The 16,439-nt window shown below is 39.9% G+C and overlaps 1 protein-coding gene across 2 annotated transcripts in view; it reads left to right on the plus strand.

The window, feature by feature from the left end:
* Nucleotides 1-4,058: 4,058 nt before the first annotated feature.
* KPNA5 (karyopherin subunit alpha 5) overlaps nucleotides 4,059-16,439 on the plus strand; it is a 46,539-nt gene continuing 34,158 nt past the window's right edge. Inside the window, exons 1-5 of one of the 2 annotated variants that reach the window (XM_072643139.1) lie at nucleotides 4,074-4,233; nucleotides 6,667-6,800; nucleotides 13,822-13,943; nucleotides 15,879-15,980; nucleotides 16,099-16,198. In XM_072643139.1, coding sequence (XP_072499240.1) covers nucleotides 15,924-15,980; nucleotides 16,099-16,198 — 157 coding nt within the window. In that variant the 5' untranslated portion in view covers nucleotides 4,074-4,233; nucleotides 6,667-6,800; nucleotides 13,822-13,943; nucleotides 15,879-15,923. Of the gene's footprint in view, nucleotides 4,234-6,666; nucleotides 6,801-13,821; nucleotides 13,944-15,878; nucleotides 15,981-16,098; nucleotides 16,199-16,439 lie in introns of both variants that reach the window. The other variant, XM_072643138.1, reaches the window with a different exon arrangement.

Here is a 16,439-nt window from a genome sequence, read left to right on the forward strand (position 1 = left end):
GACTTTACATTTGAGCTGAGAGGAAATTGAGAGCTACATGATGCAACTCATCATGACAGAGGTGACTAGGTCAGATCTACACTTTAAGAAAATCACTTTGGTAGTTGAGTAGACAATGGATTGGAGTGGGGAGGTTATTGCAGCAGTGCAGGACAGAAGGGTTGGGAATTAAGTGGCACAGCAGATAGGGTCTAGATGTGGAGTCAAGATACACCTGAGTTCATATACTTTCTAGCTACATGACTCAGGGGAAAGTCGCATAGCTTCTTCTAGCCTCAGTTTCTTCATTTGTAAAATGGGTATAATTGTGCCTATTTCTCAGGATTCTTGAGGATCAACGTGCACTTTACAAACTTAAAGTTCCATATAAACACCACTTATTACTTTTTATTATTATGAGGACCTGAAATGGGTTTGGTTACGTGGATCGGAGAGAAGGGGACATATACTGGAGAAATGTGAAGGTAGAAATGACAAGATTGACAACAGACTGGTTATGTGAGACGAGTGAGTGAGGCATGGAGAATGACACTGAGGTTGAAAGCATCATGACTTCCACAGTAATAGGAAAGTTTGAAAGGATTTAGAGCAGGCCTGCACAACCTTCATTCCTCTGGCCGTTTGTAGCACTCCAAAGGATTTCAGGCAGCCTTTGGAAAATGTAGAGAAAAACATCCTTTGTACGTAGAGGAAATCATTTGGCATAAGGTCTCATCTCTTTCGGACATACTGAATTTGAGTTGCTTAACGGAAATACAAATCAAGATATCCAAAAGGCAGTAGGTGATGCAGGGCCACATTCAGGAGAATAAATAGGGCTAGATATATAGATGAGAATGGTGGGAGTACCTAGAATTCAAACATGGCACATTTACATAAGAATTTCATGATTGGTAGAGAGAATGAGCATAGATGCCCAATGCCTATGTAAGAGGAGTTTGGGGGACTTGAAATTTTCATTCTAGCTTTCAGCTTTGAGAAACGACATGGTAGAGAGTACCCTAAATGGAGAGAAAGATTTTCATAAAAAGCCAACACAAACAGGAGCTGGTACCTTAGACAGTTTCCTGAACTCTAGAACTTTAACTTTTCCCCTTGGATTTTATGGGGACTCTCTTTTTTTGTGTAGATATCTCCCAATGAGAAAGCTCATTTGTTTTGTATATTGTTTGCATAACTTCTTTGATTTCTGTTTGCTATTAGCTTGGATAAATGGGTTTATTCAAACTTTATTAGATGGCATAGTCTTTATATAATTAGCATTGGATGGAAAGGCATAAGGGTCAAGTCTTTGGATCTAGCTTTGAGCAATTTTTTCTCCATTAAGGGATAGTGATCAGGAAATCAGCTTGAACCTAAAAATCATTTCTCCTGCACTAGCAATTTTTAGCTGGGGGGTGGGTGGGGTGGGTGTGCAGTCAGACATAATTCTAGTCGGGTATACTTTCTCTCAGGAGAGCATAGTAGTTCAACCCAGGGGCCTTAATTTCCTACTTGCCTTAAAGAAGTTATTAGTCTCCCATGGAAAGGTGTATAGAGATGATATATAAATCTATGGTTGTTGCCCAGATCACCAAGTGAAATCATATGGGAAGGGCCAGGGATACCACTGTTAGTGAGGATGGCATGGATGAAGAACTAGCACAGGAAACTGAAAAGGAGCAATCTGACTGGTAGAAGAACCAGAAAAAAGCAGTTCTTTCATTCGCTCATGAAAATGAGAGAATCCAGGAAAGGGTAATCAACTGTGTGGAAGGCTGCTAAGAGGTCAAGAAGGATGATAACTGAAAAAAGACCCATTGATTTGGCCATTTTAATATTGATAATTTAAGAGTTTCAATTAAATATTGAGGTCTGAAGCTAAATTATGGAGGATTTAGAACAGATTGAAAGGACTGGAAGTTGAAGTACACACTGGAGATGACTTTCTTAAGGAGTTCATAGGGTAATTATTAGACTGATTGGATTATTATTATTATTTAAAGCATGGGCTAGATATAGGCCTATTTGCAAAGTCAACCCTGAGAACAAATGACCAAAGATTCCTAGAAGGTTTGCAAGTGATATTAACTCTAAAAAACAAAACAAAAAACTCAGAGAGCTCACAGAGATTATCAAAACCACAGTTAACTAAAAACCAAACCAAACCAATGTTGTTATAAGCAAAAAACTTTCTTTATCCTATTGGAGGGTAGAAACTATGTACATGTGCCTGGGCTTCTTCCAGGAGATCTTCTTTAGTGTGGGCAAATCTCAATAAATATACTAGTGAATTTCAAGTTAGCTGTAACCCTGATAATGCAAGTTAACAGTAACAATGAGACAAGTTTGATTCATAGCAGGACTTCATGAACAGAACAGTAGTTCTGGTAGTACAGGTATATGTAAGGTGAATTTTAGCATTAAGTAAGGTGGCTTTTAGTTTGTATAAAGTGAATTTTTGTTATTATTTCTCAGAGTTCAGTTTCCCTGGATCCATAGCCATACCAATAAATAGTTCCCAAGTACTAGATATGAGTTCCCACAGTTGTGGTTCCAAACATCTCCACCATGCTTGCACATAGTTATATAATGACAAATAATGTAAACATCCACTGCAGCTGCACAGTGAGATATAGAAATGAAGCCATGTAAACTTGTGAGGCTATTGTTGGCAATGGGCCTTCTTTGTCTGTTGACCTATAAAACAGGTGGTCACTAGGTAGTGACTGGGGAAGCCTTAGGGTTGAATGCTGCGTGTGCCTCAACTAGCCCCCATTGAGACTTAGGGGGAACCCTTAGGGTTGAGTGCACAAGCTGTAATGCTGTGCATGCCTTGATCAGCCCCCATCAAGGCTTGGGGGGAATCTGTGTTTGCCTCAAACCGCCCCCATTGAGGCTTGAGGGGATTCAGGGGAAGCACAAGTTGTGCTTGTCTCTACTGACCCCATCGAGAGGTAGGGGTAGTTGCTCCCCCTTCTCACTCACTCTTGTGAGAAGATGCTGTAGCAGTTTGTGCTCCCATTATCATCAATCCTCTTCTGAGAAAACTAGACTAGAATAAAGATTATTAACTCCTTTAAGGGTCTTTCCTGTCTGACCAAATCAAGAGTGAACCTGTGCTAGCAGCCCTCTAGGGTGCTATGCTTATCTGTCTTACAACAAGTGTTTGTCCAAGCTCAGAGACCACCTGGTGCTGGTGTGAAATAATTCTGGGATCTTGCTGTGGCTGAGTTCATCCAGAGTAAGCCCCAAAAATTGTTCTTCCAAGCTCAAGGCACAGCTTGCTTGCTGGCCCTTAGCTCTGGAAGACAGGGTGTATCCTTATAGTAAAGACAGGAGTAAAAAAGGGGTATTGGTGGTCATGATAGAGGGATCCTGACGGTAGACAGAAAAAAAGGAGCCAGTACATAGGGAGAGACTGAAAAAAAGTGAATGGGGATGATAGTGCAAGAAATCCGTTGGAAGGGAAAACTGGGAGTGGATGGCCACCTCCTCCCCAAGTAAACAACATTGGTGAATCATCTTTGCCTAGCATCTTTCAGTGATGAGGGGGGGATGGGTGGGTAAACAGGAGAGAGGAAAAGGGGAGGTGTGTCAAACTTACACAAATAAGCAAGTTTAAAGGTCTCAAACTCAAATTGGGGTCTCCTTCCTCCAAATTTAGCGCTCCTTCCACTAAGCCAAGGGACTTCTAATTCTACGCAATTAAATGCTTGTTGAACTGAGGGAAACGGGACACTGTGATTCTAAAGAACCAGGATGGTTGTGGCTGGTGTCAATCAAGTCACACCCCAAACCTGGGTGAAGTGGCTGGAATAGAAAGAGGGCACGATTCAGAATCCTGCCCAAGCCTAGACTGCTCATACTGCAAACCTGACGCATAGGAAACACCAACGCCGTCAGGCATGGGAGAGGGAAAGGAGTGCAGCAAGAGCGCAGGTGCCAGCTTTTCCCAGCATTCTTCCTGGATGCGCCCCCCTCCCGGACTCGCCCGACGCTTTGGTCTGGGTGGGCGGAGCTCCGCTCTTCCACTCGCTTGGTAGGGCTGGAGCGCCTAGCCGGGTGCAAGGGCTGCTGGGAACGAAGCCTCCGGGGTCTCGGGGAGGGGGGCGCCGTACGGCCGCCATTTTGGATTGCGAACCCGTCCGCCGAGTTTCTCGCCGGGGAACTAGCGCATCTGCAAAGCCGGCGGGGGTGTCCGTGAGGCCTTAACGAGCAGCCGGGAAGCACAGCCGAGCGCTGTGTCAATGGGTAAGGGGCAGGCAGTGCCTGTGCTGCTAACCTCGGGGTTTGGGCCTTATCTGGCTGGCGGAGCGGGGAGCTTCTGAGGAGGCTCGTGCCGGCTCGGGGCTGACCCAAAGACCCACCGATGGGTGCGGTGAGGTCTCGGGCTCTTATCATGGGGCGATCGCGCGCACCCCCAGGCCGAGTCGTGGCCCTTTCGTCCCCTGCCCTTCCCAGCCCTGGAGATAACCAGGGGGCAGCCACTTTCTGCCCCCACCCCCACTGCTTGGGGTCTTTCTAATGCCTAGAGGAGGAGGGTGGGCGGGGAAGGCTGTGGCCTTGAGGACCCCCAGAGGTGGGCCACTCGGGTTAGCGAACCTCGGCTGTTCTCCCGCACCTGGTTTTTGCTGTCACTGAAGACGCCTCGGGTTTAATCGCTTTTTCTGATTTAGTGTCTGATGAGACCCCTAGGGTTAGACCTTCCTCTCTGATTGCCCTCTTCCATTAGATTCTTAGATGGGGAATGAGTAGTTTAAAAGATGGGGAAAGGCACAAGCATTCATTAAGCGACTACTATGCGCCAGCTACAATGTTAAGCGCTTTACAAACAAGCTCAAAGAATACATGATTGAAATCGGTTATTGCAACAGTAACAATTAATCGTGGAGTGAAACATTGTTTCCCCTTTGGTAAACAAGAAGTTCTAGCTATATAAAGGGAGAATACTCAGGTTCAAGGTAGTGATTTTAAGTGCTTCTTCATTAGCTGTTGACACATTTCTACCGTCTGTATTTATATCGGTTTGCTGATAAACCATATAGGAATGGAAGTTGTAATTTAATATCATTGAATCAGTAGCGGAGCTTTAGATTTTTTCCCCCAGTATAAGAAAAGAGTAAACTGAAAATAAATGCATGATTGGGCAAAAAGGAAATAAATCCTATATAGGACAGCCTTAGGGTGCTTCATTATCATTCCTAGCATTAAAAAAATGACTGTTTTGTGAGTCATCAGGCTTTAAAGTACAGCCTCTCCTAAAGTTATATTACTACAAATGAAATTGCCTCATTGAAGTGAGTCATCCTCAGATCATACTATTTGGATTTAGAGCAGCTGAGTGATAAGGTGACTTTTTTGATAAGATAGAAGATTACAAACATAGATAAATTAATCCCTAAGAAGGAAAATGAGCAAATGTACTTAAAATTTTCCGGATAGATTTTTATATTTTTATGTAGAAAGATCTTACCACACCTTAACATTTGCATATAATCAGTATTTTGAAAAAGAGTCCTATGAAATCTTCACTTTGGAAAAGTCATTTATCATCTATTGAACACATAACTATTTCACAATTATATGATTTCCCTCCATAAGGTAATGGTACTTGTTGGAGTTGTAGGATCTGTGCATGAGAAGTAAATCAGTGGAAGACAGTGTTTTCCACTAAGAGTTTCTATTAAATCTGTTCTAAATAGTAACGTGGGCATGTGCATTGTTGCTTAGGTGAATATCAATTATAACTGATATAGCAGTTATATTATTACATAGTATACTCATAATAAAACATCGTTATATGAATAATATAACATGTTCTATGTGCACTGTATGATACACTAATAATATAATAATGCAGTAATAATACATACATACAATGTAATAATACGTAGTTTTAATAGTATACTATTAAATCATGATTAGTGGAGAAAGCACTGGAATTGAAGTCAGAAAAAACTTGACTTTGAATCCCACCTCTGACACTAGGAATATTACTGTGCACAAATCAAGTCAATTAACATCTCTTCGGTTTCTTCATCTGTAAAATGGAGACAGTAATGCCTGTTGTACTTTGCAGGGTTTCTGTAATACTAAAAGGTTACACATGTTTGCTGTTAGAGGTATTCTACAAAATTACATTATAAATGGGCATATTTAATTTAGGTAAGCTTTCACATGTACAAAGTAGTATCTGAATATCACATATAGTAATAATAGCTACCATTTATATAAAGTTTTAAGGGTTAGCAACACTTTTTCTGTGTTAACTCATTTGATCCTCATGATCATATAAAAGGTAGATGCTGTAATCAACCCTTTTACAGATGTGGAAATTCAGAGAGGTTTGGGGTTTTTTCAGAGTCACATAGCTGTAGTAAGTGTCTGAGACAGGATTTGAACTCAAGTCTTCCTGATTCCAAATTCAGCACACTATCCACTCTGCTGCCTAGCTTTCTCTAATCAGATTGTCAGTAACCAGGATGGCAGATCAGAAGTTGTAAAAATTTGATCTCTTATTCCCAAAATATTTGACTATATTAGTGTAATTTTTGCACTGAGGGAAAAACCATTGTTCTCTTGCAAACATTTTATAAAATAGTTTTGTTGGACAGTTTAAGCTTAGAATAAAGCATCTCATTGCCTGAAATGCCATCTTTGTGTTTGAACTTTTTCCTTCACCAGATGCCATGGCAAGCCCAGGGAAAGATAACTATAGAATGAAAAGTTACAAGAATAAAGCATTAAATCCTCAAGAAATGCGTAGACGAAGGGAAGAAGAAGGAATACAACTTCGAAAGCAAAAAAGGGAAGAACAGGTCAGTTTCTTTGTTTAATAGAGATTTATCATGTAGACATTATTTGAGATGTGTTTTGGGAGTTCTACTATTATTCAACTGAAAACAATTGATTTTTGTATTAATTAAATATAAGGATTATGTCTGCTTAACTTTATTGCAGTCCATGCAATCTCTTGGCAAAATAAGAACGTGTGGAGTCTTTGTCCTCAACAAAGACAAGAAGTGTCAGGATTGTATCATCATCTCACAAACTCTCAGACTAAATATATCAGGGGAGGGAGTTCCCACATTGAGAATTTCCTATGCTCTTGAAATCATTCCTGCAGACTGCCCTATCTTCCTTTCTGCAAAAGGAGTTGACCAATCTGAATTACAGAATATTTTAAAAGAAGTGAAATTGTAAATTAAAAAAAATTTTTTAACACTTCTATAATCTTATTTGCACTTTGATCATCCTTTTATAATACAAAGAATACAGATACAAAGAGTGAAACAGTCCTTACTTTCAAATAGTTTGCATTCAGATTTGGGAGGAAAGTACATTTATAAGTACATAATGAATAAATATATTAAAAAGTAGTTGAAATGAGCCAGTTTGAAAAGGGTACTTGTAGAGATCAGGAAAGGTTTCCTTTAGAAGGTAATATTTGAACTATTGAAGAAAGGGGATTCTGTAAGCCAGAGGTAAAGAGTGCATTCCAGGCATGTAGGACAGATAGTACCAAAGCATAGATATGGGAAATGAAAGGTCTTGAGGAAGAGAGAAGTCTGGTTTGGCTGGATCACAGACTGCAGGAAGGGGAGGAATATCAGTGAGGCTGAAAATATAAGTTAGGGCAAGGTTGTTAAGATATTTAAAAAGCTGAGCAGAGGAAGTTTAAATTGCATTCTACAACCAATTCTATATTCTACAAGCCACTAGAATTTATTGAATATAGGACTGAGACAACCATATCTGGGCTTAATTAATTAATTAAGATAACCTTGGCAGCAGAATCAGGGATAAACTGGAATAGCAGAAAGGACTTGATTGGGAGAAAGACTTGGGTCAGGGAGACCAGTTCAGTGGTTTTAGTAATCTAAAATCAAGAAGTGATGAGAGTCAGAACCACAATAGTGACTTTGTAACTGGAAACTAAAGGTTAGGTGTGAGAAATGTGGAGTTAGAAACTGAAAGATTAAGCAGTAGTTGTGGGGTGAAATAGAGTGAGGAGTCAAGCATAATGTCAAGGTTCGGTGATTGGAAGAATAACGGTGCCTTCAGTGGAAGTGGTTACTTGGTTGTTGTCCTTCATTCTCCAAGAGGACCAGAAAGACAGTACTGTGTTAGAGTCAAGTCATGCTATCTCGGACTGGTTGATCAGAGACCAGTATGAGCCCAGAATGTTGTACTACTTATTGGGCATATGAACATCTGGGGTGGATTCTCTAAATTTGCACATCTCACATTTTTTTTGAGCTACTTCAATTTTGCTTTGCTCACAGAGCACAGCAACTTCTTTGATGAGGGCATGCCATGCTGGACAGTCTTGTGTTAGTGTCTTCCATGTCATGTTATCGGTTCAAAGTACTTCAGAGAGACCTCGAGAGTGTCCTTGTATCACTTTTGTGGGTTAAAAGACCCTTACCCAAAATTTTAAATAAATTAAGAGGCTTCTTGAGGTAAGAACAGAAAGCGATTTATTTAGTAAGAAAGGGGTGTTCCTCTATCAGGGCAGGGCTGATGGAAGGAGGCAACTTAGAAAGGATAAAACACCATTGTATACCCTAACGCAGAGAATCCCACCTCCCCACTGTCCCATTTCTCCATTGGCTGGGAGGTGGGCTTACAATCTAAGCGTGAAAAACTAGACAAGACCCGGGAAATATTCAGCTATCCCAACACACTTCCTTATTTAATACCTAACTCACTGCTGATGTGGCTATTCTATAACTAAAGTAAAAAGGAGGGGATGGGGAAAAGGGGAGCTTGTACTGTAACAAACAAAGGGGACATTTGAGTCCAAGTTTCCAATACAGTCCACAGCACTTTCACAGAGAGAAGGGAAGGGAGCGGCTCAACTGCCCACAAGGCTGGTTTCCTGGAAATCAGGTATCCAGAAAGAGAGACTTTATGGAAAAGAAATTTTATTTAGAAAATACAATATTCCCCATTTTTTTTATTATGAAATCTTCACAATGTCCTCATTTCACCCAACTTCTTTTGACCACATGTGAGTGCTTGCTGTATGTGAATTCTCCATAAAATTGTCTTTTAGGAAAAGCATACATTGGGCATTTCAACAACAGAAATAGGAAATTAGGTAAGAGGGGTAGGTTTTGTGGGAAAATAATGTGTGGTGTTTTGGACATGTTGATTTTGTAATGTCTGGTGGGACATCTAGCTTGAAATGCCTAGTAGTGATTGGTGATGCCAGAGTTGAGCTCAGGGGAGAGATTGGGACTGGATATATAAATTTGGGAGTTATTGGCAATAGAACTGAGCATTAAACCCATGTGAACTGATGAGGCTCAAGAGTGTATAGAGAAAGAATAGTAGGGACCTAGGGTTTTGGGAGTACCTTCAATTAGGGGCTTAAGTTGGATAAAAGATTGTCAAAGGAACATTCTGCCAAGTAGAAGAACCAGGAAAGAGTGAAGGCAATAAAAGCTCAGAGAGGAGAAAGTATCCTGGAGGAAAGTAAGGGTGTGCATTGTCAATTCAGTAGAAGGATGAGGACTGATAAGATATAGATTTGTCATTTAAGAAAGATATTTTTAGTAACTAGAGGGAGAACACTTTTCACCCACTGAGACTGGGAACCAGATTGTTAAGGGTCCAGGAGTGAATGAGAAGAGAGGAAGTGGTAGCAATAAGTGTAGGTAATTTTTTCTTAAGAGTTTGACTGAGAATGGGAGGAGAGAACTAGGAGGATCATTTGAAGGGATGGGAATTGCCTGAAGCATATGGAGTTTATCTTGTTGTTGTGTTTGTCCTTCCTTCTCCTGGAGGACCATGACCTTAAGATGATGATATGACTTGCAGTTGACTTTGATTTGAGTGAGGGAGGGCTGTGCAAGGTCACCAACCTCACTTTCTTCTCCTGAGCCATCTGGGTCTAGTGGCTTGATATTTATCAGGACTACTAGAGATGGCCCAGGATATGATGTGAGACCCTGGCCCTTTCGGGCTAAGTCTTATCATATTCTCACTTTGAGTGAGATACCCCCAGTGAATAGGCTTCATTACTCTGGAGAAGGCCTCTTTTAAGGAAATTAAAAACAAAAACCAAAATCAAACTGGTAAGCGAAGACCCTCAGGGTTCCTGGGTAAAAAGAGCAACAATTACTATTTAGTAATTACATTCACTTTGTGCGAGGTGAGTGGAGACTTCTTGTCCAGTGTGTAAGGTCCAGAGTGAATTGGGTTTAAGGCTTGGTCTTTGAGCAAGAAATGTAGCCAGTAAACCAAAAGGAAAAAGGTGGCTTTTGGGCATAGAGTGTACCTTCCCCTGGGTAGAACACCAGAGGAGAGGAGGAGGAGGAAGAGAAGAGGACTTGCTACTCACCCACAGGTTGTGTTTGTTCTTCATTCTTGAAGAGGACCATGACATCAAGATGAGGGCATGGCTTGCACTTGACTTTGATTTGAGTGAGAAAGGGCTGTGCAGGGTCACCAGCCTCATTTTATTCACCTCAGAGTTTATCTACAAACATTCTCAAAACTGACTTACCTGGTAGAGTTAACATTCCCTCTGTCCTGTTTTTACAAATTTTGTTGTTGAGTCCTATCTGGCCTATCTGACTCTTTGTGGCCCCATTTGGGGTTTTCTTGGCAAAGATACTGCAGTGGTTCACCATTTTCTTCTCTAGCTCTTTTTACAGATGAGGAAACTGAGGCAGACAGGCATAAGTAACTTGCCCAGGATTACACAGCTTGTAAGTGTCTGAGGCTGGATTTGAACTTAGATGATTCTTCTGGATTTCAGGCTCTGTGCTATATTTACTTCTTCACCTATTTTTACAGGTAGTAGGCACTTAAAATAAATGTTTCTTGAATTGAGCCACTGTTTACCAAAGTGCTCCTCTCTTGGTTACGTAGGTGAATAAGAGGGCCAGCCTAGACAAACGTTAGCTCTTTCATCTTGGCCTCATTTAGTTGAGTTCTATGCCTCATAGTTAATAGGAAAACTTTGCTCATGTACTCCTATTTCCTTACACTTAGTAATACAATAACCTATCTAGTTTGGGGGTCAGTAGTGATGCCATTTGCCAAGAGCACCCTCTTCTCCCCTCCTCTTTATTTCACGTTGACCAGATGCCTTCTGCAACCTTCTCCTTTTTTACTCATGTCTCACATGTTAAGGTAGTGTTTCTACCTGGAATCAGTTACTTCCATGCTGATGAATAGCAAATCTACTTATTTGGGTCTAACTTCTCTGCTGGCTCCAGTCTCACTTCTCCAACTGCTTATTAGACATCTTAAACTCATCATGTCCAAAACTGAACTCATTGTCTTTTTCTCTAAACCTTCCTTCCAAACTTCCCTATTGTTATCAAGGGCACCACTTTTTTCTCAGTCTCCCAGACTTGAAACCTAGGTGTTATCATTATTTCCTCTTCTTTCCCCCTATATCTAATCTGTCATCAAGACCTGTTGATTTTTACCTTTGTAACATTTCTCAAATGTGCCCTCTTCTCTCCCTGTTACTGCTACAGCTCTGGTACAGGTCCTCATCTCGCTTTTGGGCTATTGCAATAACTTGTCCAGTTAGTTTGCCTGCCTCCAGTCTCTCCCCACTCCAGTTCATCCTCCACTTAGCTGTCAAAGTGATTTTCCTAAAGTGAAGGTCTGACATCAAACTTCATATTACATATCAATAAACTTCACTGCCTCCCTATTCCCTCTAGGATGAAATATAAAATCTTCTGTTTTCACATTCAAAGCCCTTCATATCTACTCCCCTCCTTGTCTTTCAATTCTCAAGCCTTACACCCTTCTTCCTTCTACCACTTCAACCCATTATCATTGACCTTGCTGTTCCTTGGACAAGACTGGACTTTTTCTCCTGACTGGGCATTTTTAATTTAATGTGTGTGAATGTTTTCCCTCATCATTTCTGCCTCCTGAATTCCCTGACTTTGTTCAAGTTCCAGTTAAAATCCTACCTGCTAAAGAGAGTACTTCCTAATTCTCCTTAGTTCTAGTTCCTCGCCTGTGTTGATGCTGATTATTTCCTATTTATCCATATATAGCTTGTTTGTACATAGCATATTGTCTCACATTTGATTGAACTCCTTGAGAGCTGAGATTTTTTTTTTTGCCTTTCTTTGTTTCCCCAGAGATTAGCAGAGTATCTGGCAAATTATAGGTGCTTAATAAATGTTAATTGACTGACTAAGGGTGCTATTCATCTTTCTTATCTGTGGTACTTAGCTGGATACGGATCACATCTGGAAAGAAAGGATCCAAAATTATATGTGTATAATAAGAATGTTTAACAGAGCTTATCTGGCAATTCATTTCTTTATTTTAACCTCATATATTCTTGAAAAATCATATTATAGATAGGAAGTGATCAGAAATATTATGATTATCCTGCCTCTAGCTTTTTTAGTCTCACAATATTAGATCTGGAGGGGTACCACAAAGCCCATCTAACATCAGTAATACCTATCCTTTGTACAATATAACTAACTTGAGAAGCTCATATGTTTCAGTAGTCAATCCACAGTTTTGATTCTTCAGAGATCATGCTGTGGCAATATTTGTATCCATACTGGGTCCACCACAAATTTTTGTTATATAATCTCAACTGGGCTCTCACTGTAGCAGGGCAATCCTTTTACAACCATCTAATCCACTCACTATTCTACTTGCCACAGGGAAACCTTTTTTATCCTTCCTCAAATCTCCCATGGCTCTCACTCCACCAACTCTTTCAGCTTGTCCCATTTTAATGAAAAAAGAAATTGAGGCCATTGGCTAAGACCACCTCCTTCTTTATCTCATATCATTCAGATGCCTTCCACCATTTTCTCTTCCTTCACTACTGTCTCATGTGAAGAGGTGGCCTTCCTTCTTGCCATGGCAACACCTAGGGAGGGAAATAGTGGAGGAACACAGGTGATCCCATTCAATCCTACCTTCTCTATCAGATTTCTTCTATTGTCCTCACTCTTTTATTAATCTTCACTCTTTCCTGTCTGTTGGTTGTTCCCTGCTGGCTGCAAACAGGCCAATGTTTTTCCCCCATCATTAAAGAACATTTACTTGATATGCCCATCCTTTTTAGCTGTTATCCTATATTTCTTCTCCCTTTTGTGGCTCAACTCCTTGAGAACACTGTCTACTATAGATCTCTATTTCCTTTCCTTTCACTCTCTTCTTAAGTCTGTAGTTTGATTCCCAACCTCATCTTTAAAACTAAAACTACTGTTTCCAAAGACACCAGTGATCTCATCTGGACTTTTCTCAATCCTCATCATATTTGACCTCTGTGAAACCTTTACCCCTATCAACTATGCTTCATCAAGGTTATATCTGTTAACTGTGGATGTCTCCCAGTGTTCTTTCTTGGACCCTCTTTCTTCTCCCTCTTTGCTCTTTCACTGATGATCTTATCAACTCCAGTGGATTCAGTTATCAGTTGTATAGATGATTCCCAAATCTACTTATCTAACTCTAACCTCTCCACTTTTATTCTGGAATTTCCAAGTGCCTGTTGGACATTTTGTGGCTATCTTAAACTTAGCATGTCCAAAATTAAAATCATTTTTCCTTACTGAAACTCATTCCAATTCTGAACTTTTCTCTTATCATTAATGGAACCACTAATCCCCTGGGTTTACAACCTAAGTGTCATCCTCGACTCCTCACTCTCGCTGCTTCCCCTTTTCCAATCCAGTTCTTGTCAAATCATGTCCTGTTTGTCTTTGTAACATCTTGTAATATCTCTTGTATACACCCCTGTCTTTCTTCCAACACTGCTTCCATCCCAGTGGAGGCCCTCTTATACCATCTCTCATATGCACCTCCTTCTCTCCTTTGAAACTGCAGGCTCTCATCACCTCATTCCTGGACTATTGGAATAGCCTACTGGTTCATCTCCTTGACTCAAGTCTCTATTCTCTCCAGTTCATCCTTCACTCAGCTCTCAAATTGATCTTCCTGAAGCACAGGTCTGACTGTCACTCTCATATTTAATAAACTCCAGTGTCTCCTTGTTACTTCCAGGATCAAATATAAAGTCCTCTGTCACTTAAAGATCTTTATAACCTGATCACTTTCTTCCTTTGAAGTTTTTGTATACCTTATTCCTTTCTGTGTCTTCTGAGCCAGTAACTCTGGCCTCGTTGCTGCCTCTTGCTCAAGAGACTCTATCTCTCAACTTTCAGTGGTTGTCTCCTGTGCCTGGAATTCTCTCCTTCCTCATACCAGTGTTCTGACTTAAAGAATCAGCTGAAATCCCACCTTCAAGAAGTTTTCCTCCTTTCCCTCTCTGATTATATCTAATTTAACCTGTCTTTAGCTTGGAACGTAGTTTTTTGTTGTCTTCCCTTGTTTAGACAGAGGTTCTTGAGAGGAAGAACTTTTTTTTTTTTTTTTGCCTTCCTTTGTATCCCCAGTGCTTAGCAAAGTGCCTTTAACATAGTAGGCATTTAATAAGGGCTAGTTAACATGACTTAACTTGACTATAAATATAATGCAGGGTGTCATTGTCACCTCACTTGTTAAAAAATATGTCATGGAGGTATTGATTTAGTGATTAGGTAGAAATGACAAATTATGGAAAATATTTGGTAATTGAAGAGTGCATAATAGAAGAGTGACAAGTGGCAAAGATCATTTAGATATCATAGGAATTTTAGTTATCATGTTGTTACCTAGTTTTAATTTGAGAGGAAGTGAATGTATGTACTTCCCTTTCCTGGTGCCCCATTATAGCATTTCTTCTGCTAGTATTCTTTTCCTACCTTGCTCTCTCCATCCTTCTTTCCCTTGATTGTATAATAATCAGAAATTATCTTTTATCTCTGGGTCTTAAACTATTCTTTATTAATTTGATATTCCATTTGTTTTAGCTGGTTATAAAGTATTAGTCTCTCAGCATTTTTATGGGGGATTTTAGTGTCAGCTAGATGGCACAGTGGATAGAGCACTGGGCCTGAAAGACCTGGGTTCAGATCTGGCCTTAGACACTTAACTAGCTGTATGATCTTGGTCAGCTCATTTAACCTCTACCTCAGTTTCTTCATCAGTAAAATGAGGATAATAATAACAACACATGCCAGGGTTTTTGTGTGGATCAGATATGTTATTTGTAAAGCCCTTAATACAGTGCCTTGTACACAGTAGGTGCTACATAAATAATTGCTGTTATTAGCTATTGTTATTTAAAGATCCTACTGCAAGTCACTGAAGATACTTTTCAGCAGATGAATTTTCTGAGGCCCATAAAAATCATGTCATGTAGCTCCTCATGCTACCTGTAGAATTGATTCCTTGATTGAAGGGAGTGTGGTTAGAAGTAGCCTTAATCTTTGCAGAGAAGGCGCCAGAGTTGTAGAAGAATTCTTACTTGCTTCAAAATACCAGTTCTTTCAAAAAATACTTATTATCTATCATGTGTGAGAGAAACTGACAATTGCTGCCCTGTATACTTGAGGTTTTATCCTGGGGCACTATTTGGGGGTTATTGTGATGGATCTATAATCTCACTGATGTGCAGGTACTCCCTCTAACGTTGAAGACCTGTCCTTACTTTCTCATCCTGTGAACTTCTTTCACTTAGAAATCCTTGACAGTCTGTCAACCTAGTGTGCTGAGCATCTGCCTCTATATCTGGTGACATGGCACGTATTATAGTAGAGTAGGGAAACTAACTGTTCCTTCATTCACTAGCTACATGATCAGTCTACTTCATTTTGCAATTATACTGCTCTCTGCCATAATATGAGAAGTGTTGATTTTAAGCTGTCAAAATTGTGAAAGTGATAACCGTTCATTCCACTTTTCTTAAATGTTTTAATATGGCAGAACAAAGTGTTAATATCAAAAACTTCCATGTGTAAGATGATGATGATGATGATGATGATGATTTTTTTTTTTGGCAGTTATTCAAACGTAGAAATGTCTCCCTTCCAGCAAATGATGACTCTATGCTTGAAAGTCCCATCCAGGATCCAGATATCAGCTCTACAGTACCAGTTCCTGAGGTACATAACAAACAAGTGTATTATTATTTTACAGTATGACAATGAAAACAAGACATTAAATAGAATGGTGAGAGAAAAATACAAATGTTTAAATATGCCATGTTTTGTGTATTTTTAGGAAGAAGTAATTACTGCTGATATGGTGCAGATGATTTTCTCTGATGATGCTGACCAGCAGCTTACAGCAACACAGAAGTTTCGAAAGTTGCTTTCTAAAGGCAAGAGACTTTCTTTTTGTAATATCCCTTGTTGCTATTTCAGATTTAAAGAGGTTTTAATTTAGATTTTGTATATTTATTATAGTTCAGCATTTTGGCTAATGTAATCTCTTAGAAGAAACATTTTAGTGTGACTTTTGCTGTTTTTGTATAATTCAGTCATAAAAATGAGCAATTTGTATCATGGCCTAATTGACAGTTCAAACATACTTTGTTCCTCATAGTGAATGGAGATCAAAGT

The sequence above is a fragment of the Notamacropus eugenii genome, chromosome 2 (assembly GCF_028372415.1).
Source record: "Notamacropus eugenii isolate mMacEug1 chromosome 2, mMacEug1.pri_v2, whole genome shotgun sequence".
Classification (NCBI taxonomy): domain Eukaryota; kingdom Metazoa; phylum Chordata; class Mammalia; order Diprotodontia; family Macropodidae; genus Notamacropus; species Notamacropus eugenii.